Source organism: Bactrocera latifrons, unplaced genomic scaffold (genome assembly GCF_001853355.1).
Source record: "Bactrocera latifrons isolate USDA-ARS-PBARC rearing strain unplaced genomic scaffold, ASM185335v1 scaffold_29, whole genome shotgun sequence".
NCBI classification, from domain to species: domain Eukaryota; kingdom Metazoa; phylum Arthropoda; class Insecta; order Diptera; family Tephritidae; genus Bactrocera; species Bactrocera latifrons.
In genome coordinates this window covers 888433-909440 of record NW_017536518.1, presented here as the reverse complement: position 1 = coordinate 909440, position 21008 = coordinate 888433, and the positions used below count along the sequence as shown (strand labels likewise).

Here is a 21008-nt window from a genome sequence, read left to right as displayed (position 1 = left end):
GAAAAACGAAACACGAAAATCCGGGTCAAATTTGATTATAATTCGTGACCTCTTTAAAATATTAGGCTGTAAAATATTAATTTGCTTTAGTAATGTTTTATTCGGTATATATTTAAGCATATGTATTATATGAATTAATTACAGGTAGTTTTTATTTTAGTAAGGTATAAAGGTTTCAGCTAAAGCACTGGCCCACCTGAAAGGATCTTGCCTTATACGCTATAATAGTTAACAATCTGTGCGAAAAAGTAAGTATATTGTGCATAAATTTAATTGATTTCCCCTTTTTAAATATTATTGTAAACTTTTTCACATAACTTTCATTTTTGTACACATTCATTACTCTCAGCATTTTACTTAGAACTTAACAATATAGTACTCGCTATATAGTATACTAATACAAACAGAAAGTGAGCATTTACAACAAGCAAAGTTGATTAAAAATAAACATGAAAACACGTAGAAGACTATTTGTTTTATAGTAAACGCAATTTTGCGCAGTGAGAGCAACTAATCCGAATCATCATCGTCGTCGTCAGCACCACCAGCAGTGCCAGCTGCAGGTTCGGGATCATAGTAATGTAATTGTTTGCGCCATACTTTTATCAGTCCATCAAAAGTGCGGCGACTGTATTTTCCATATTTATTCGGCGTACGGGGATGACTGCGTGTACGCTGGCGTATTGGCACCATCTCAATGTAACGTTCGTAAGCTACAGTGTTTTTGCCATATTCAATTTGCTTCTGACGGCGCGCTAATATAACAGGATCATCCTCTACTTGTTTTTCCTTATTGGATGAGGTGTTAGAGCCATAACTATTATAACGTAAACGTTTCTGAATGTCATGTTGATTGTTGACATTATTAGTTGTGCGCTTAAAAGTGCCTGCATCACCTCCGGCACTATTATCACTATTTGAGTCGTTCGGACTGTCCGAGCGACTGCCGTTGCTCGGTGTTTGTGAGTAGCGCCTTTTGAAAGGCGTTTTTATTTTATCCTCCTTGACTAATCGTTCAAATTTTTCTTCATTTGCACCATCAATGAATTCCAAAGATATTTCGCGTTCTTGCGATACCGAATGTTTGGATTTATTAACATCTTCGTTGTCATTTTTGCTAGACATCTCTCCGCTGCTGTTGAACGACTGTTGTTGCTGTTTTTGTGTAAATATATTATATTTATAATAAGCAAATAAATGTCCTAATGTTTTCAAAGCTTACCCCATTATTGTCATGGTCCTGCATCTCTTCTGCCCAACAACCACGGAATGAGGAAGAAGACGAATTCAGACTGCTTTCTCCTACACTTTTCCTTAAAGGTGATTTATCCACTGACATTTTGCTGCAAAGCATTAAAACTGATTTTATTAAAAATAAATATAATTTTTTGTACTCCGTGCCACACCAAGAAATGTGCGCAAATATTCATGGAAGATGCTTAATTTGTATTACTTTCCGCGCGTTTTTCTTGTTTTGTTTTCAATATCTTCTTCATTTTCACAAATAAGGTCACAATAATGATTGAGGAATCATATTTAGTCCATGAACATATGTGTAAATATATCAATAATAACTTTTTCTAAACAGTGGACTATAAATAATATTTTCTTAGTTTTTGTAGTGGCGTAAGAAATAAGAATAGAATCTTCCTATCATTACCAACATATAACAAGTTGTCAAATTACATCTTTCCAAATATTTAAGATTTCGGTTTATGAATTAACTGATGGATAGCTAACGAGAAAACGATCGTAAATCGATAACAATTCCGAATTCATGTACAATGAGCTACAACACCGCATTCGGAAGGCGGTATTTGAAAACAATCATTTTGAGAAAAGATTGCGCGCTATGTTCAGCAAAGGAAAACTAAATACATAATTAGAAAATTAAAACTAGTTTGAAAAAACAATTTGCATCCCATATTGCTTTATAGAAATGAGGTAAAGACAATCGATTGGTTTTGCCACTGGAAATGGATTCCCGTTTCCGGCCAATCGAACACAATTTACAACTGCGAGCTCGACAAAATAAGAAATTCGTAAAAAGCAGTCAGTTAAATTATTAACGCAAAAAATATGAAAACTATTAAAACGTATATATAAGATGCGTTCCAAACTAAACAGAACGCAGAGAACCCCCCTGTTGGCGCCATCTATATGTCAACTGGTGCGTTAGAACCTGCTGTCTTTATCGAAAATGCATTTTTCGGCAAAGGTTTGAACCGGCATACTGGCGGCCATACCGGCCAACGAGCTAAAACACTCGTTCGATATGCTTTTGGACCATGCAAAAACCTGTATTGAAGCAGAAGAGACTATTTTGAATAAAATAAATTGATTTTGCCGAAAAAAACATTTGTTCTGGTTTTTTTTAAGTCCTGTTTTTTTTGAAACGCCTCTTGTACGTATAGAAATGTAATTTAGATGCCACACTGTTTTTCGCCTCGTGGGCTGTTTTTTATTTGCATATTTTCTGAACAACATTTTCTACATTTTATTTGGTTATATTCAGATAATTATAAGTTATTCATGTCAAGATATTAATAGAATAACCGAAAATTTTATGCTTGTTGTAAATTGCACAGATTCAGCATTGTCTATTAACTGAGATATGGAGTGCCACAAAATATTTATATGTATGTGTGAATGCTTTTATAACTCAACTTACAAAGCTTTATATTATTAATTATTAGGAACGTCAAGTTTATAATGCAATATTAAGTAGTTTTCTAAAAAGTTGATAAATAAACTGTGTTGAGGAAAATAAACATATTTTATTTAAAAAAATACATAGAAATGCGTATTATTAGTTGCCGATAACTACATAAATAATTGAATTCATATATTTTTGTATACATACATTTTTTATGTTTGTCGATGAATGCTAAAAGCGTTATTTTATGCAAAGAATTMTCGTAACATTAAAATTATTATTACATGAAACATAAAACTGTATATGTATATTTAAATATATATGCATATAGTACTATATGGGATAATCTCATTTGCTAGTCGAACAGCGAGCATATGTAAGTTTTCACAAGTATTCCCAAACGTTTCCTCACATCGCCTTACAAAGCATTTCAGAAGCCTTCTTGTTTTTAGTAAACATGTAATATATATGTGATTATAGTAAGTATGTGTATATATAATTCCACTAAGTTCAATTAGATTAGCTTTATGTGAATGTTACATTATTAAATTCCATAACTGCTTAATACATATTTAAATAATTACTTTTTTATAAATGTATGTGTGCATAAATTCTTCAATGTTAATGTGATGTGCTTGAAGTGCAACCACTGTCGTTCAAAATTGCAATATATTTCAATCGACAGTCATTGATTTACTCGGCACCTTCCACTGCAGCGGCGCCGCCATTTTCAATAATTTGATCGAAAGAGAACGGTTGAAAAGCGTAACCGGTACCTTTGTAAAACTTGCTTTGAAATTCAACCCTAGAAGAAAAAGTAATGAGTAGTTATAATATATAATAGGCGATATTATGATATTAAGCAGCAACGCACCAATGGAGACGTAGAGTATGCAAGAATGCTGACAAGCCCTCCATTAACACCAAAATGCCCACAGTGAGTATGGCCCAGAAGGCGAAAACAATAGTCAACATAATACCGCCGGTCCAACCCTCCTGCTTCAAGCCAATCGACAGAACCATATTCCACAAAACCTCAGCCAATTCTGGAAAAATGTGCGACATATATTGCAATTAAATAACATAAAGAAATATTTTATTCAACATATATGTATGTGTACGAACATGTATATGTGTATTAAGTATTAAGTCATGTGCGTATGTGCTCTACACTTACGTGCGTGTGCCAAAGACAGTGCCCATAAACGTAAATACGATGCTGTATGCGATACGGAGCCCAAAACGAATTCGATAGTGTGTATGCCTTGATGTATGGCGATTTCGGAAAGTTCCTCCTCCTCGTGTGGATCGCCGCCGCCACCGTGCCCGGCAACACCGCCAGCAGTGCCGTTAGTCATGCCCACTTCCGCATCGCTTGTGGCGCCAGTTAGATTTTGACGCTGATGGTAAGCGAAACATAAACGTTAATGTTAAAAAAAAATAAACACAAAAATATTGCAAAGTACATATTTATATGTATGTAGGTTTTTACAGTTTTAGACATATTTTCTACGCATACAACTAACCTCCTCCTGTGTATGTAATTTAATTTGTTGGGTTTTTTTTTAGTGTTTTTTGTTATTAATTTTGGTTTTGAGACGTACATATTTTGTGGTAAATGCCGAAATTTGAGGAAAAGTACAAAATAATAAAGACATTAAAACATTACAACACTTTTATAATTTATTTCGTAAATATTAGTGAAATTAAAAAGTATGTAGGTGGTTAAGGCAAAAGGAGTAAGTGAACGTGATGTTGTTTAGGGGACACACCTAGAGTGAAATTAAGAAAAAAAAAATTTTGTTTTTGGTTTTGCAAATTTCGTAAGTATACACTTTTAAAAATAACATACTAAAAATTTAAAAGAATACTACAAATATTCTTTGAGTTACAGGCATCTAAAGTGTAGTCGCTCAGTTCAAAAGTTTATTTTCAAACGCGTTTTGCTCAAAGTCGCATATTTGAGTATTATTTAATTTTTTTCTTAAGTCTGTCACTTCTATATTTCATTTTTATTTATTTTTTCTTTCAACCACTGTGAGTACTGCAGTAGTAGAGAACTTTTTTATTTTTTTGCGGTCATACTAGGTGTGTCCCTTAAGGTGAGTTTGATGTAGGAAATTATGATTTCTTTTGAACATTTCTTATTCTGCATTTTTAACTACAGTACATACAAAATGAGTTCGTTTCTAACTAGTAATTTGCTGCTAGATAATACAATTTTGATTTGAATATACGTGTGCTCTTAAAAGTATGCAATACATATTGCAATTAAACGTATTTTCGCAGTCAAATTATTGCAACTATTAACCATGGAACAATAAAACGAGAAAAAACGTTAACTTTGGTTGCACCGAAGCTTTCGTGTCCTTAACAAATACAAAATATTTCATACAAAAGATTTTGACTGATCATTTTGTATAGTAGCTATAGAGGTCTTATCAGAGATTGTACCTTCCTTGAAAAAAAATTTAAGTAAATTTTTGTAAAGGTAGCTCGTCAGATAAAAAGGGATCAGTTTGTATGACAGCTACAAATTGCGGTCCGATATCGGAGTTTCCGACAAATGAGCAGCTATTTTAGGAGAAAAATTTTCAACCGATATATCAACAACTGACGGATTAGTTCGCGTTTACACAGAGAGATGGCCGGACGGACAGTTAGACGGGTATGGCTAAATTTTCATCATACTGATGATTTATATATACATTTTATAGAGTCTCCGTCGCTTGATTCCGGGTCTTACAAACTTCGCACCAATTTTAATTAACCCTGTTCAGGGTATAATAAACTGTGCATGTCATGATTAGCGATGAATGGTGATAATGAACGATTCGCTTGCCAATAAAATATAAACACATTGAAGTATTTCTAACTATATTTTTTGCTGATTGTTAAGCTCCTTCAACTTACGTTTGCTTGTCGACGCTGTTGAATAATCTTAAGTGGCTTGCCGAGCAGCATTACAGGTATACAACAGAGAGCGACGAAACGGAACAATTTCTGGAAGAACGATTGGCCAGCGTACATATATGAGTTGCAATCTTCGGGTGGTGTCTTCGGCGTATTACCCAAAACCATATCAATGAAAGTAATCAAAATCGAGGGAGCGCAACCAGCAGAGTAGGGGGCTATTAAAGATTAGCGAATTATATATAAATATGTACATATATAAAATAAAGTTTGTAATTTAATGTAGAAAAACTATTGAATTGTTTGACTACTTACGGAGATTAGTCGCAGCATATCTATTCCATTTGATAAACATCAACAGTGCCAAATAAAAGAACATCATTATCAAGAAGACCAACTGCGGTATGAATTCATAGAGCAGAGCATTTCGGTTTTTGAAGTAAGTGTGATTATGGAGACTCAAAGACACGCCGAAAATCATGTGAATCACACCGAGTATAATTGATATCTTCATTTTGTATGAATTTTGAAATATAATCTTATTGGCTGTGGCCACTTGCCAAATGGGATCCATACCAAATGGATAGGGTTCGCCTTCATAGTCAGCAGTGCTGGGATTCAATTGCAAATGTTTATTATTCAGTACTGTTGTCCTATTATAGTTGACATGCCAATGTGAACCGAATACATTTAGCGACTTTGAGAATATATCGTTATAAATTAAGCCCGTATACATGGAGAATACGCCCATTAGGAATATTATGTAACGACCACCGAAAAATATATTCCAAATTTCATTTGTAGTCTTCTGTGCAGCCAAACCCTTCTCCTTGCGTATCATCCATAAACCGAATAGTGCCATAAGTGTACCATGTCCGAGATCACCAAACATCACAGCAAAGAGGAAGGGAAACGTTATAATCGTATAGGGAGCGGGATTCATTTCGCGATACGCAGCCACGCCATATGCATCGATTAGTGCTTGAAAAGCTTTGGTGAACTTATTGGTGCGATTGTAGGTTGGGGGGTTTTCAAAAGTTTGCATACGATTCAAAATCGGTGGCACCGACGAACCAGAACGTTCGGTGCCGCGACGCAATGCCAATTGAATGGTCTCGATGTCCAGCACCGGCACCCAGCATTCCGCGATCAGACACTTTTGTGTCACATCCAAATTAAAGAGATTCAACGTGTGATAAATGGCTTTGATTTTGCGCACTTTCACAAACCAATTCTTCAGATTCTTGGCGGCAGCGACCAAAACACGATGACGATGATCTTGCGTTTGTCCCAGCACCGTATTCAAGTCCTCGATGCGCGTCATCACACCCATGGCCATTTCACGGCGATCGGCCGGTGCCTCTGGGCATGGATATAATGTGGCGCGAAAGCCTTCGCATATCTTCTTGACGCGTGTCTTCAACTGATCACCTTGGAAAAAGATAATAAACACCGACTTGTACACCTGATCACCCTGTTCATTCCAAAAAAAAAAAAGACAGTTGGTATTGTGTGTTTATATAAAAATTGTTATCGTTGGTTTACTCACATTCGATGGATCTTCGAGCGGTGACTCAATCATAGCTTGACGCAGAAAAACATTGCCGCGACAGGCGCGCCACAGCATCCGCTCAAAGGCAGCCAAACGCTCGCGCAGTATTACGCCAGCAACGAAGCTTTATGGTCGGCAGAAGAAAACAACAACAAATACAATTAAAGTGATTGTTATGTGAAAGTATTTATAAGTAAAAAGAAAGAAAAAGAAAAAAATGGGAATGGCGATTATTTACAAATGCAAAAACTAAACTCAAAACATTAGTCATGGACAAATTCTTAGCTCAAGCATTGGGTTTTTGCACCGTAGAAACTAGTTTTTTAATCTTTATTTATTTTATTTTATTTTTTTTCGTTTCCGCAAACAACAACGTGACCGGCGATCATGTGATTAACAAAAGCAAGTGGTGCGTTGAGGAAATACATATATATGTATGTATGAAAATAATAAATAAAAATAATAAGTATGCAAGGAAACAAGAGAAATAATAAATTGTGCATGCGCAAAAGTTAAATGTAGCAGCTAAACTTAATTTTAAATGGTCCGCCGTTTGGCAATATTCGTTGGATCCTTGCGTGCTGTATTAAAATATATATCTGTACATATATATGTAATATGTGTATGTAAATGTATATGTATTTATGTGTATATTTAGGCGAAAAAGGCGAGGAGCATGAGCAGATTTGATACGTTTCGGGTATAGCGTGCCTCTACAATTCACTACCAAACAATGAGTTTTGGGATATAAAAATTGATAAATCATATTCGTTTAACTGATTGACTGATTGATAAACGTTTTAATTTGTTTTGCAAATTGTTTGTACAAACCATGGCAGGTATTCTTCACGCTCATAGGTCTTATCCAAGTAACTACAAGACAAGCAAACGCATTTTAAGCGCAATTGTATGTAAGTGTATATGGAATGGAAGAAGAGTTTTGCAGAGTTTATTCATTTGTTACACATTTCGTTTGGAAATTGTTAAATTTTGTTTTTGTTGTATAGTGTTTTAGTTTTTATTTGAGCCTAAGTGATGTTTTTAGTTTCTTGTTATTTTTTGTTTGGTTCTGCAACAAAGTATGGTATTCTTTATTTGTTTCTTTATTATTTAGAATTACTGAAATTTTAAAGGAAATTTCAAAGAAAATCTTGACTTGCGAGCACCGTTACAAATTCCTTAAAAAATTGAATATTTCATTTTTATCCAAAACATTGAATTAAACCTTTTATTTTGCAATCTTTAAATTTTAACTATCCCCAACCTAAAAATGCGATAAAAAACTAGAAATATCGAATTCAGAAACAAATTTAATATCAGATCAGACTTAAAATTTTAATTTAAGAAAATTATTTTTTTTAGAATTCACTTTTTCATCTTTCTTGTTCTACCATTTTGACTATCCTTTGAAAAGGAAAGAAGATTTTTAATAAAATGTCAATATAGTTGAGCTAGTTTTCGTTTTTAATTTTCATTTATTTGCTTTTAGTTATAAAGTTTCAATGGGAAATATGTAAATATTTCCTTATTTATGATTTTTTTCATTCCAGCTTTTAATTTGAAAAATATTGTATTTATTTTTTAATACAATTTTAAATAAAAAAAAATCACAACATTTAATTCCAAAAATTTTACAAATTTAAAATTTTAATTATTAAATAAAATTTTTCATCTTTATTATTAAAAAAGAAATAAATTTTTATTATTAAATAAAATTTTCAATTTATAAACCCAAACATCTTGGCTTAAAACATTTGTTTTCAATTCTTAATTCAAATTTTACGATTTCATTTTTTAATTCTGATTCCAAAACCCGAAATTTCTGAATGAAAAGATTCGCAACCCTCCTTTGGAATTATTTCATCTCCTTTCTTTTCATTCCCTCACTCTTTTGCGCAAAAACTGAAACTTAAATACTAGTTTGTGGTTTTTCTAACCAGAGTTTAAACTTTTTAATTTTCACATTTGATTGGAAAAAAAATTGGTAAAATCCAATCTTAGCAATTTTAGAGGTTCATTTTCTAGTCTTAACTGCCGTAAAAATTGTTATTGTTGAATATAAAGGCAATAAATTGCCTTAAAAACGATTAATGAAGCTATAAGCAGCATAAACTTGGAATTCATACTTTGCAAACAGTCAACTCTTCAATAAATCAATGATTTTTAAAGATCTTTCCGAGCAGAATCGTTCATGAATTCTTCTAAAAATGAAGATATTTCTATATATTGGTTCTCCACAAAAATCGCTCTTTTAACCTATAAGTACTCGAAGCTGAATTGCGGTAAAATTAAATCTTGAGGCAGCTAACAATTATCGATTTCATGCAAAATGTTCAGCATTTATTATTAAAATTGATAAATTTTATACATTTACTATGATCCGGAGTATTACCAACGCTTTTAGCAGCAATGCAGCATAAGTAAAAAACCGCAAGCGTTTATTGCGCTCTTCACCCGACGATAATGACGATGACCCGATATATCGAGATGTTTATAATTGAATTTGTAGATTATAAATAACAATTGTTAAAAGAAAAACCAATTTGAACAACACTTTTTTTACTCCATGTCATTTACGTTAGGTTCAAGCAGCAGAACGGCAGCCAAAGCGGTTAGTTGCTAGATAAGTTTTGTTACAAAGCGACTAATAGAAAAAAATTAACTTTTCAACCTAAGCACTTTGAATTCTGTTCATTATTTGATTTTATTTACTTTAGTAATTATTGTTAACCTGTTGTAAGGTAAATATTGTTGTTTATATGCAGTGGCTCGAATTTTATTAGAGCAATATTTGAAGCATTTTGACACTTCTACTTGTCAATCAACACTTGGCTTTATTTTGATTGAAATTATTGTTTTTAGTAATTATCGGTTTGGTGTTACTTCTGTATGCTAATTAAGGTTAAAAAATGGTTTTCAGCTCATTATGCATAATTTTAAGTAATTTCTAAACATACAAAAAAACTTTAACATCGGTTGCACCGGCTAGTATACCCTTCACAAATACAATCAATTTCAATCGTTTAGTTTGTATGGCAGCTACATGTTACAGTGGTCCTATATCGGTGGTTCCAACAAGGGATCAGCTTCTTGTAGAGAAAAGGGAGTTTGCATACAGACAGAAAGGCATGGCTAAATCGACTCCGCTCGTCACGCTGATCATTTCCATATACATATATGTATGTATATACATATTTATAGTATATATGTATATTATATAGGATCTTCGATACAAATATAAAACTTGATTTCTATTCGAAAAGTTTTATGGAATTGTAATTCGGAAAAATGTCTAAATTTTATTAATATAAAAATCTTATTTAGTAGCAAGTATTTTCGATTTTACTAGTAAAGGCTTTCATTAATTCACAAATATTTGCGCTCATTGCATTTCGAGCCGCTGCATGTATGCATGTTTGTATATAAGTATTAATTAATATTGTTAATGTATGTACAGAGTCTAGTATTTTATGTTTGTATAAGCCAGCGGCAACATTGTTTTTCTTCTCTTTTATAATAGCAATACGTACCCAAGCTGAACTGGACCCATCGAGTGACCAGTTCGCACTTCGTCGGTGATTAAAGCGCGTGTCATCGACTCAGTTGTGGTATTGATACCACCCTCTTGCTACAAATTTCAAGAAATATACAAATTGTAGGCTATATTCTTCATTGCCAAGACAAGAAAAGTAGATGCAATTGTATGTGTGACAAAAAGTTACTGTTATGCATATGCAAATGACCCTTAACTGCCTAATCACCAACACCAGATAGTAGTTTAATATGAAAAAATGCTTTGTAATAAATTGGTAGTATTGTTAGCAATAACATACTAATTGTTAGTTAAATTATTCTTTATACACTTTACTATGGATTATGAATTCAAACAGTTCGATGAACCTTTACCAGCTGTGAGGCCCGGTAACCAATGTATACACCTATCAGCTCCGGTGTAAACTATGGTGCTTGCAATATGCATGTATTTATTTGGGCGCATGAAGTGGCTATGTATTTGTGACGATTCTAGCGAATACCAACAAATCATATGTGCATTTTTATCAGTAATATTGGAATGAACCAGCGCATCTTATATAACTTATTTTGGAAGAAAGTGTAAAAGGTGAATACTCACACGAGAATTTAAGAGTTTGGGACAAATAACAATTTATAACGACGAGGACGAGGCATAAAATGGAACGTGAGGAAGTGAAATGGATTAAGGAAATAGGGTACGCACACGCGCATACATTCATACATATACGAGTATTTATTTAATTAAGTACTTATATGTAACATATACATATGTACGCATGTATGTACACATATAAGGGTGTCCGTTATTTCCCCTAAGTTGCTTGTTTTTTTGTACACCTCCCCTGAAGTTCATTTTTGCGCTAAAATCAAGGATCGAACGGAAACTAGTGATTTATTTTCAATTTCAACCATGCAAATTTTAGTTTTCCCATATATTTAACATGGGATGTTTGTTATTTAACATTAAGCAAGTAAATTTTCAACTTTGAACAAGTGATATTCTGATAGAAAATTTTCCGCTCTGCAGAAAATATATTAATTTCCTTCATAAAAATATTCCTATAAAAGTTATACATAGATTTTCAATAAGAGTTATGATTTCCTAAAAAAAAAACAAAATTTTGACATCCTAAAAATGGCCGAAATGACAGTTAAAAATCATATCATACACTCTCGAGTTGCTCATACAACACGGTGTACTATATGAATACAGTACATACAATTTGTATAACTTTTAAATGAATGTTTTAAAAAAATAAAAATTTATTAAGACCTTTTTTGTAGAGCTGAAAATTCTGTAATAGAATATCACTTTTACAAAGTTGTAAGTTTATTTGCTTTGAAGATAAAAAATTATTGCAAAAGTTCAAGAAATCCTACTACTTATTTAGGATTTAGGCACGGTTGAAATTAAAAACAAGCTAATTTATGGTTTTTGTGGCCAAAACTAAAACTTAGGAAGTAACGGATCCGCCATGTAAACATATTGTGCTTAGTTGGAAATAGCTTTGGTGGAGACTGCATGTTCCAACTATGCTTAAATTATCTTCGGATACTTATCAGCCAAAGGGGGCGTATTTACAGCGACACATACAAACATATATAATACAATTTGGATTAAACAACACAGATGGACAAATGAACCAAGCACCTTAAATAAGCGTACAAAAACAAACACAAATAATAAAATATAAAAAACAAAAAGAAAAAAATTAAATCAATATAAAATTAGTTAGAGATTATTTTGCGGTGCAAAGGTCCAAACGTGCTAACGTGAAGTGAATAATGTGCACTAAACAATTGGCAGCATAAAGTTTCCACTTTTCATATGCAACTCTTTTAACACAACGCTTCTGAGTTTAGTTTTTGCATTTGAAAATCATAATATTCAACAAAAACTTGTAAAAAAAAAAACAACTTTGTACAACACGTTGGTGTTGTTGCATTGAGTTTTTTGTTTACTTTCTTTTGCATATATTTACCCAAGCTTTAAATTTTGTCCGGGCTGACTAGCGCGCATACCGGCCTCTTCCCCCAGCAGCTGCGCCTGCTCATCCTCGTTCTGATTGTCCGCCATCTGCCTCCGTCCATAGCGCCAGCGTGATTTAAAAGTAGTAGTGGAGGAGGAGGTATTGTAAGAAACTGTAGGCACCGTCTTTACACAATACACAAACGCAAAATAACCGAAAATTGTGTGCGCACGAAACGTTGCAAGGGAATTGGTTGATTGATTGTTGTTGGGGAAATGGTTAATAGTTGTTTTGGGATGATATGGATACAAAGCGAGTAGCGTATCGGTTGAATAATTTTTGTTTATGTTGTTGTTTGTAGCACGTTTGCGGAGTAGTTTCGTATGCATATGTGCGTGTGGTTTGGTATTTGGTTGATTTAATTTGCAGATAAAACGTATGAACGTAACGCAGGTGTTTCGTATTAATTAACGGAAAATAACAAACAAAAAAGGGAAAAAATGTTTTAACAGAAATTGAAATAAAAAATTTGTTCTTTTAAATCACTTAAAGTAATAATTTGTGAACAGCTGAGAAATATGCGTGAAATATGTGGCACAGCTGATGGGATAATCAAAATAAATTTAAGCAGGTACTGGACGTGATAAATTTATAAAGACAAATATTGTGTAGAAGTACAAGTTGCAGATATACTAAAAAAAATCATGTTCAGTGCACTTTCAAAGGGTAGTTCTTCAAGGTGCTGTGTTTGCATATATCGAAATCATGGTTTTCAATGCATTTGTTTGTTAAAATTTACACATATGTAAGTGCACTTATTAGAAAATATTGAACGTAGTTTATTTTTCTTTAAAGTTTTCGTGAAAAAAGCAAGTGTCAATTATGTGTATGTAAGTTATTTACTATGTATACGTATGGTAGATAAGTGAAGAAATTTGTTTATGAAACCAAATCTACTTGAAATATCTAAGCTATAATATGTTTAATAAAATTATTTAATTCCGTATTTTTACAAAAGTTTAGTTTAAATAATCCATTGTACCATTGGCCTCAAATAAAATTGTAAGCGAAAATTACCAAAATTAGCACTACTAAAGGTTACAACTTTTTACAATTACTAATTATTTAACCAAAAATTATTCAATCATTTGTTTCGTTACACTAGGAATAAACATAAACTTATAGGCCGCACATTTCTAAATTAAATCCTTTTCAATTATTTAACTAATCAATGAAAAAATACGAATTAAGGCCAAAATTAATCAACAGATTATAAAATCGAAATACAATTTAAAAATTATACTTTGTACATTTAAAATATACAAAAATTATTATTTTTATTACAAACGTTAAATAATAACGATAGCCAATAAAAGATAACAACTGCCAGAAAAAATATTTTGAGAAACCAAAAAGTTTTTAGATAAACATACAAAACTTACTGTAGCAAATTGCTATATATACATGTATATAAATATGTAAAATAATTTTTTCTAATACAATTAAATAGTGCATATTTACAGTTTATCAAGAAAAGAAAAATCTAAATGAGACGTAAAAGTAAGTATAACTAATTAAATAAAACCAAAGTTAACTTTTAAAATGTACCAAAACTAAAAAAAGAGATAAAAACTAAAAATAAAACAGAAAAAATCGGAAGTTTTGAAGGAGTCAGAAAGGTTTCTAAACCGCACAAGAAAAGAAATAAAATGCACATATTATTTGTATAAAAAACAGTGTTACTAATGCAACGGAAATGTGTTTCTGCTGGTTTGTGGTTTCATTGTGGTAAGGGCGTGTGAATACGGTGGGTTTTCAACTATTTGTATGTAACAAATTTAGTCAATTACATATGCAAATATGTAGATAGATGTACATAAATAGACTATTAGGTTTTTTTCTCATTGTGTGTGTAGGTAGGTAGGTGTAGGTAGGTTCACTGATAAAATGGCTGGTGGCAACTATAACGTTCATTTATTGATATTTTGGTTAGGTTTGTGCTAGATATTAAGAGGTTTTCAAAAAAACCAGAACTATATAAAATTGGATATAGGCATTTGAAGTTGGATTGCTTTTGTTTCATTTCACATATTAATTTTAACATATTATGTAAAAGGGTGGGAAAGGAAGCATTTCATTTTATTGAAATTTAATACTTTGAAAAGGTAAGTATATTAGTATATCAATAACCATTTAGAGAATGTGTTTAATTAGTGTATTATTAAAAAATGTCTAATTTTTTTTTTAAATACAATAAATTTGCACATGTATGTATACATATGTATTTGTTCAATTTGTGTTTCATTACAATGAACCAAAAAAAGTTAGTGAAAAACTACAGATTAGTAAACTGTGTCAAATAATTGACAATTTATGCAATATTGTGTAATCTATAAAAATTAAAATGTTAAGATACGGGTTTTTTGGCCAACTCACCTCATCAAAGAAAACTTGTGTTTTGCGCAAAATATGTTTCAATTCTGTTAATTCCAGGAAGTTACGTTTCAACGCCTCTGCATTTTGGTTAACTTCGCGCAATTCGTTTTCCAATTTTTCAAAAGTGGCCTGAAACATTAAAAATAGATCAGATTAACTATTGTAAATGTAGAAAAGTTGAAAGCATATTTACTTCCAAATCAATCATTTCTCTGGGTTGAGGTGCTTCGGGGCTTTCGCCTGTATCCAACATCGGTATACCATCCTTTTTGATTTCTTTCTCCAAATAACGCAATTTTCTCTCCATCTCATCACAGCGTCGCACTTCATTGACGAATTTGCGTTGAAAAACATTCACATCGGGATTGAGCTGATATATAATTATGTATGTATAAGTTACATATGCATCTAAAATAATTATATGACTACTTACGTCTCTGAATTGTACCAGACCCAACTCGCCTAATTCTGATACGCATGCATAGGCCGCTTCACTTTGCAAGAAGAGTTGACACAAAGTCATCTCCTCACTACGGAATAACGACCCCATCTTGTTGTTGCTTCGTTCAAAACAACAACAATATTCAAAAAGTAATTTTTTTAATTCAGTGGCGCACTTTTCGAACCGTTAGTAACTAAGTTGATATTCTCTGGGATTCAAAAGACTAAAAAAAATACAAAAATGTTTTTATTGTTGTATTAGTCAGATCAGTATTAATAAAAATTAACTTTGATGCAGCTAATGATATTGTGCTAAACAAAAATGAAGTGTACGTTATTCACAGTTGTTCTTATCGCTTACTGTGATAAGCCTTGGGAAGACATTTTGTATATTAAGACTTGTATAATCTTATAAAACATTATCTTTAATTTCTACAGCATCAGGGGGCTTATATACATACGTATATATTTTTTTACTTCACGTAGTATATTTTTACTAAGGTATATGGCACTGTCTGGACATTTGTATACACAAGTGGTAGTGTTTAAAAAAAGTATAATTTAAAATTCAAAATTAAATGATTGCGAAATTGTTTGCAAAATCGAAATATTAGAAAGCTACATTCAAATTTTAGCAACACCAATTTCTTCGACAAAAATAATCGTTTTGGTTTGTGGGTCAATGACTTCTTTAGTTCTGTTTCTTTTTTAATAACCAACTAATAGTTTTAGCTTTGTATAATGCATTTAAAAGTACTGTGAATATCCTTTAATGATTATGAATCACTTTATGTTTTATCGTTAGTGCGGTCATTACAGCTGCTAAGGTTCCCTCTTATTAATTATTTATAAGTAGCCGTACAATTTAATATTTAGAAATGTGTAGTATCACTCAAATGCAAACAGTTTATGTAAATTAGGGAAATTTTTAAACACAAGTATTTATATAAAACTGATATTATTTGCTGACGCCTTTGACGTGAGGCGAAAAAATCAATAGCGCTTATTCATAGCATCCAACATCAGCAAATACTATGCTGATGTAGACACATACGCCTCCCATATGGTATGTACCGTACCGTCGAATGCACAAAGAAAAAAGTAACGTGGACTTATTGCTCCCCACAACCCACCGAGAGTCTCTTTTGCTACTCCGGAAAATATTGATTTTCACTGTGACAAAGTGTTAATTATAAATCGTTATTGTACAACACGTTAGATATAAAGTAAATAATAGATAACCTTTGAACGTACGATTTTATTTTAACAATTTTCCTCTATTTTTTCTTCCTAGAAATGTAAAATCTGCAAGCTATAATTTAATTACCACAAAATTTGCATCCACTACACAAAGAAAGTAAATCGCCACTGGAGTGAAAAATGTCTTTATTGTGAATATTAGAAACAGTGTTGTCTCTTCTTTAAGAATGGTACAATATGCACCGTGGTACAATTAGCGGCAATTGTATTTAAAAAATGTATGCAAGAGGAAAAATTAAAAAAAGAACAAAACATAAGTATAGATTTCCCTCAATTTTTATTTACTTATATCCGGCCAATAAATGCACAGAATTACATATGTTTCATTCAAAAAAATTTAAATATATTAACTTTTTACTTGCTTACTCAAAATTCATTATGTGCACTACTCACTGAACATACTTATCCAATTACAATTCGTCTCTAATTGCATACCACCTTTTGCAAATATTTGCAGACGCTTTTATAACTTTTTTTTTGCATTTTTTGATTGGTGTAAAGTTGTCTTTAAGCCAGTTAAAATATTAAGATAGAAAAATGGATGAAATACAAACTGATACCAATTCACAGTCCGAAACAGCTTCGGAATATGCATCCAGTGAGCGAGCAGCTGAAACTACACGAGAGGAGAAACCTGCTTCAGGCGCCAACAACGCCGGCATTTGCTACTGGTAAACACAAGGACAAAGTTTGCAAACAATAAACACACTTATTATTATTATTTTTTTTTGTCAAATTTGACAGTGGCAAAGAACGTAATCTTAACATAGTGGAACTATTATGCGCCAATTGCAGTCGTTGGTTTCATGAGTCTTGCATCGGGTACCAGTTGGGCAAATTGGTGCCTTTTATCTCCAACTATATGTTCGTATGTAAAAATTGCTCACAGAGTGGACTGGAAATATTTCGCAAAAGCCAAGCCAGTAAGTGTAGTCAAATTTTAGAAATATCACTTTATACAATATTAAATCGTTGCAGCAATACCACAAATGTGTGTCACTGCCATAGCTAATATGCAACAAAATGCGCTAAAGGACGGCAAAAGCAAGTTTCTATTTAGCAAAGACAAGGAAATCATACCATATATAGAACAATATTGGGAGGCCATGACTACGATGCCACGGCGTGTCACTCAATCTTGGTAAGTATATAAATGACAACATGTAAGAAACAATAAAAATAAGATTTTTTCTGTTGTTAGGTACTCCACGGTGCAACGTTCACTGGTTAAAGAAGTTAATATTTTATTTACTTACGAGGAGAATGCGGAGACTGGCGCCATGTTTGGTTTGGTCACGCAGGATCTATCACTAATTAAGCCGAACTACGATACCATGGGTAAGGGCGGATTGCTACGAACATCCGAAGATGGTCACGGGACAGGTAATTAGAAGTGCGTGAATGGATTGGATCAGTGCGAGTAATTTCTAAAATAATTTTAAGCATTTGTAAACAGAAAAAAGAGACGAAATGTAATTTGCGGAAACTTATCCACCAGTCGCTTTTTGCCATAATTCGCGTGCTTTGCTCTCGCTCACTCTTAAGTAAATTTCTCTTTTGTGTTCAAATGAGCTCATTTTGCATGCCATTACTGATTAAATTGTTGTATTGTTTTATTGCTGTTTAATTGAGATTTTAATTTCTGCATATTAAAATTTAATTTACTTTAGTCAATATTTCAATGTTTATCAACATCACGTCGTCTCCATGAGCGTCGATTTGTTCAACTTTTCGTATTTAATTCAAACCGACAACCGGGTCAACTCTTACTTTCAACTTTTAGCTTATTTACTGATGAAAGTCTAAATCAATTAACGTTTGAAATAGTTTTCTATTTTCGTACTCTTGCGATTGTGATTGATTACTGTGACGGTAGTTTGTTTCCAAATGCATTTTGTGACATTGGGGCGAGGCTCACCGTCGACTTTCGTAGGAAAATCAAAATGGGTGGGAAGGCGGCAGCGAAACGTTTGTTACGTGCCAGAAGTCTGCTGCATTGTTCGCGAATCTGCGGATATCCACTGTAACAATTGTTCTGCTATGAGGCATGTTTGTATATGTGTGCATGTGTATGTATGTATGTAAATTTTTTCACAGTAGTTAGTGCTGTTTTGTTTTACATATGTACATATATCGATTCGGTTGGACGCTTCGTTTTTATCGCTGCTGTCGTTGCTGCGCACGTAGTTGCAACTTTCCGAGTATATGGACAACAACACGGTGTCGCATCGCGAGGAAGAAAGTACGTAAAAGCATTGATTGATTGGTAAATTGATTGGGCGATTATGAAGTTGAATGTGGCATTTGTGAAAATAATTTTTCAAGGATTTGTGTTATTAGGTTTTTTAGTTTCACTTCATTTATTGTTTGCAACTCGTAGAACAATGAGTCATAGCTTTCGTATAATATTTGAGTTATTAATTATATATACATATATATATGTAAATAAGGACATAAAAATATCGTCCACTCTGAAGAATGGTCACATTCCAATAAAAAATCGAGATTTGCACACATTCCATTGCTGATATTGCGCTTCTACATGACCTTATTCCACTGGCGAACCTCAAAATTTAGAATTTATAGACATTTCAGGTCAAAATATTTTTAATTATTATTTATTGTATGCATCTCTCACCTATTCCCAGCTTCCTCTTTGACGAAGAATAATCGTCAAAACAAACGAAAGCTTCCCGGTAACGATTCTGGGCCTACAGGAAAAAAGGGTCGTCCTAGTTCTGATATAACGGCGAATGTGAAGTTACCAGCACATGGTTACCCTTTGGAACATCCTTTCAACAAGGATGGCTACCGTTACATTTTAGCAGAACCTGATCCACATGCTCCATTCCGGCAAGAGTTCGACGAAAGCTCTGATTGGGCTGGTAAACCAATACCAGGCTGGTTATATAGAACTCTAGTGCCAAACTGTGTTCTATTGGCTTTGCATGATCGAGCACCGCAACTGAAAGTTTCCGAAGATCGTTTAGCTGTTACTGGGGAGAAGGGATACTGTATGGTACGCGCCACACATTGTAAGTTAGCAAGATTAATATTATTTCATTCAATTTTGATTTTACGCTCTCAATCACATTTTGGCTTATTCATAATAACTGTATTTTGCTCGTAACCCAATAACATACTATTTTGAAAAACATTTAGCGGTGAATCGTGGGCGCTGGTATTTTGAGGCTGTTGTTGAAGAAATGCCAGAGGGCGCTGCAACGCGAATGGGCTGGGGTCAGGAGTACGGCAATCTGCAAGCCCCTCTCGGCTATGACAAATTCGGTTATTCCTGGCGGTCACGAAAAGGTACCAGATTCCATGAAAGCCATGGTAAACACTATAGTGACGCTTATGCGGAAGGTGATGTTTTGGGTTTCTTAATCGATTTGCCCGATGAAACGGACACCAACTACTTACCCAATACCTTTAAGGACAGAGTATGTTGTTAATATATACAATAAAAATGTAAAATATATTTATGATATTATTTTTGTTTTCAGCCTCTTGTAAAGTTTAAGTCACATTTATATTATGAAGATAAGGATAAGGTGCAAGAAACACTGAAGGGCCTTAAAGTACTGCCAGGCAGTACAATCGAGTATTTTAAAAACGGTAAATCACAAGGTGTGGCTTTCACAGATATATACGGTGGTTCTTATTACCCTACCATATCCATCCACAAGAACGCCACGGTAGCTGTGAATTTCGGACCGAACTTCAAGCATCCCGAAGTATTGAACGAATCTAAAGCTAAAGGAGTAAGCAGTCATTTAATATGCTTTACGTAATTACTATATATTTCTTATATGTATGTAGATGTGCGAACGAGTCGAGGAGTTAATAAGTGAACAGTGCCTATCAGATATAATGTACTTGACAGAGAATGATGGAAAGCTGCGTCTGGATAATTTTAATTTGTAAGAAATTTTTATTTGAGTTTGTGAATTTTACAAAACCAATTGTAATTGTAACTAATCTTTGAATAGCAGTAAATTAAAGTGAAAAATCCTTTTTGATGTTCACTGTGATGCAGTTAATGATGCTAAATAGGTAAAGGCTAACTTAAGAAGTTTATTCTACCTGAAGAAAGCGTACACAAGATCATTGGCGATTCCACATACAGCCCATTAGACATATGAGACAACCAAAATTCAACAAGATTCGGATAAAAAAAAAATATATATATATATTTTGATTCGGAATTTAATATGAAAAAAAATAAGCTAAATAAAAAATATTT

At 33.0% G+C, this 21008-nt stretch overlaps 3 protein-coding genes across 17 annotated transcripts; 1 reads left to right on the top strand and 2 right to left on the bottom strand.

Moving 5' to 3' along the window:
* Positions 1 to 74: 74 nt before the first annotated feature.
* Positions 75 to 1483, bottom strand: LOC108970182 (histone RNA hairpin-binding protein). 2 transcript variants are annotated; one of them, XM_018935393.1, is made up of 3 exons: positions 1407 to 1483; positions 1223 to 1343; positions 75 to 1155 (listed from the first exon to the last, which is right to left on the bottom strand). In XM_018935393.1, exons 2-3 carry the CDS (start codon positions 1337 to 1339, stop codon positions 511 to 513), a joined length of 762 nt encoding a protein of 253 aa, XP_018790938.1. In that variant the 5' UTR covers positions 1340 to 1343; positions 1407 to 1483; the 3' UTR covers positions 75 to 510. The 2 variants fall into 2 exon arrangements, with proteins under 2 accessions (XP_018790938.1, XP_018790937.1); XM_018935392.1 differs by having other exon boundaries at positions 1223 to 1477.
* Positions 1484 to 2436: 953 nt separating this feature from the next.
* Positions 2437 to 18098, bottom strand: LOC108970193 (V-type proton ATPase 116 kDa subunit a). Of its 11 annotated transcripts, XM_018935436.1 has the most exons (13): positions 16830 to 16870; positions 15495 to 15726; positions 15255 to 15431; positions 15062 to 15190; positions 10652 to 10749; positions 7953 to 7994; positions 7119 to 7245; positions 5885 to 7043; positions 5570 to 5787; positions 4183 to 4188; positions 3834 to 4056; positions 3531 to 3702; positions 2437 to 3461 (listed from the first exon to the last, which is right to left on the bottom strand). In XM_018935436.1, the coding sequence occupies exons 2-13, from the start codon at positions 15609 to 15611 to the stop codon at positions 3350 to 3352; spliced, it is 2580 nt and encodes an 859-aa protein (XP_018790981.1). In that variant the 5' UTR covers positions 15612 to 15726; positions 16830 to 16870; the 3' UTR covers positions 2437 to 3349. The 11 variants fall into 11 exon arrangements, with proteins under 11 accessions (XP_018790981.1, XP_018790977.1, XP_018790975.1 ...); XM_018935432.1 differs by lacking the exons at positions 7953 to 7994; positions 10652 to 10749; positions 16830 to 16870 and adding exons at positions 12638 to 12810; positions 18019 to 18098; XM_018935430.1 differs by lacking the exons at positions 7953 to 7994; positions 10652 to 10749 and adding an exon at positions 12638 to 12810.
* On the top strand, positions 17188 to 21005 carry LOC108970195 (set1/Ash2 histone methyltransferase complex subunit ASH2). Of its 4 annotated transcripts, none has more exons than XM_018935444.1 (9): positions 17188 to 17433; positions 17507 to 17685; positions 17741 to 17903; positions 17964 to 18100; positions 19411 to 19797; positions 19925 to 20205; positions 20269 to 20526; positions 20585 to 20685; positions 20755 to 21005. In XM_018935444.1, the coding sequence occupies exons 1-9, from the start codon at positions 17300 to 17302 to the stop codon at positions 20768 to 20770; spliced, it is 1656 nt and encodes a 551-aa protein (XP_018790989.1). In that variant the 5' UTR covers positions 17188 to 17299; the 3' UTR covers positions 20771 to 21005. The 4 variants fall into 4 exon arrangements, with proteins under 4 accessions (XP_018790989.1, XP_018790988.1, XP_018790987.1 ...); XM_018935443.1 differs by having other exon boundaries at positions 17964 to 18145; positions 20758 to 21005; XM_018935442.1 differs by having other exon boundaries at positions 17964 to 18145.
* Positions 21006 to 21008: the final 3 nt, after the last annotated feature.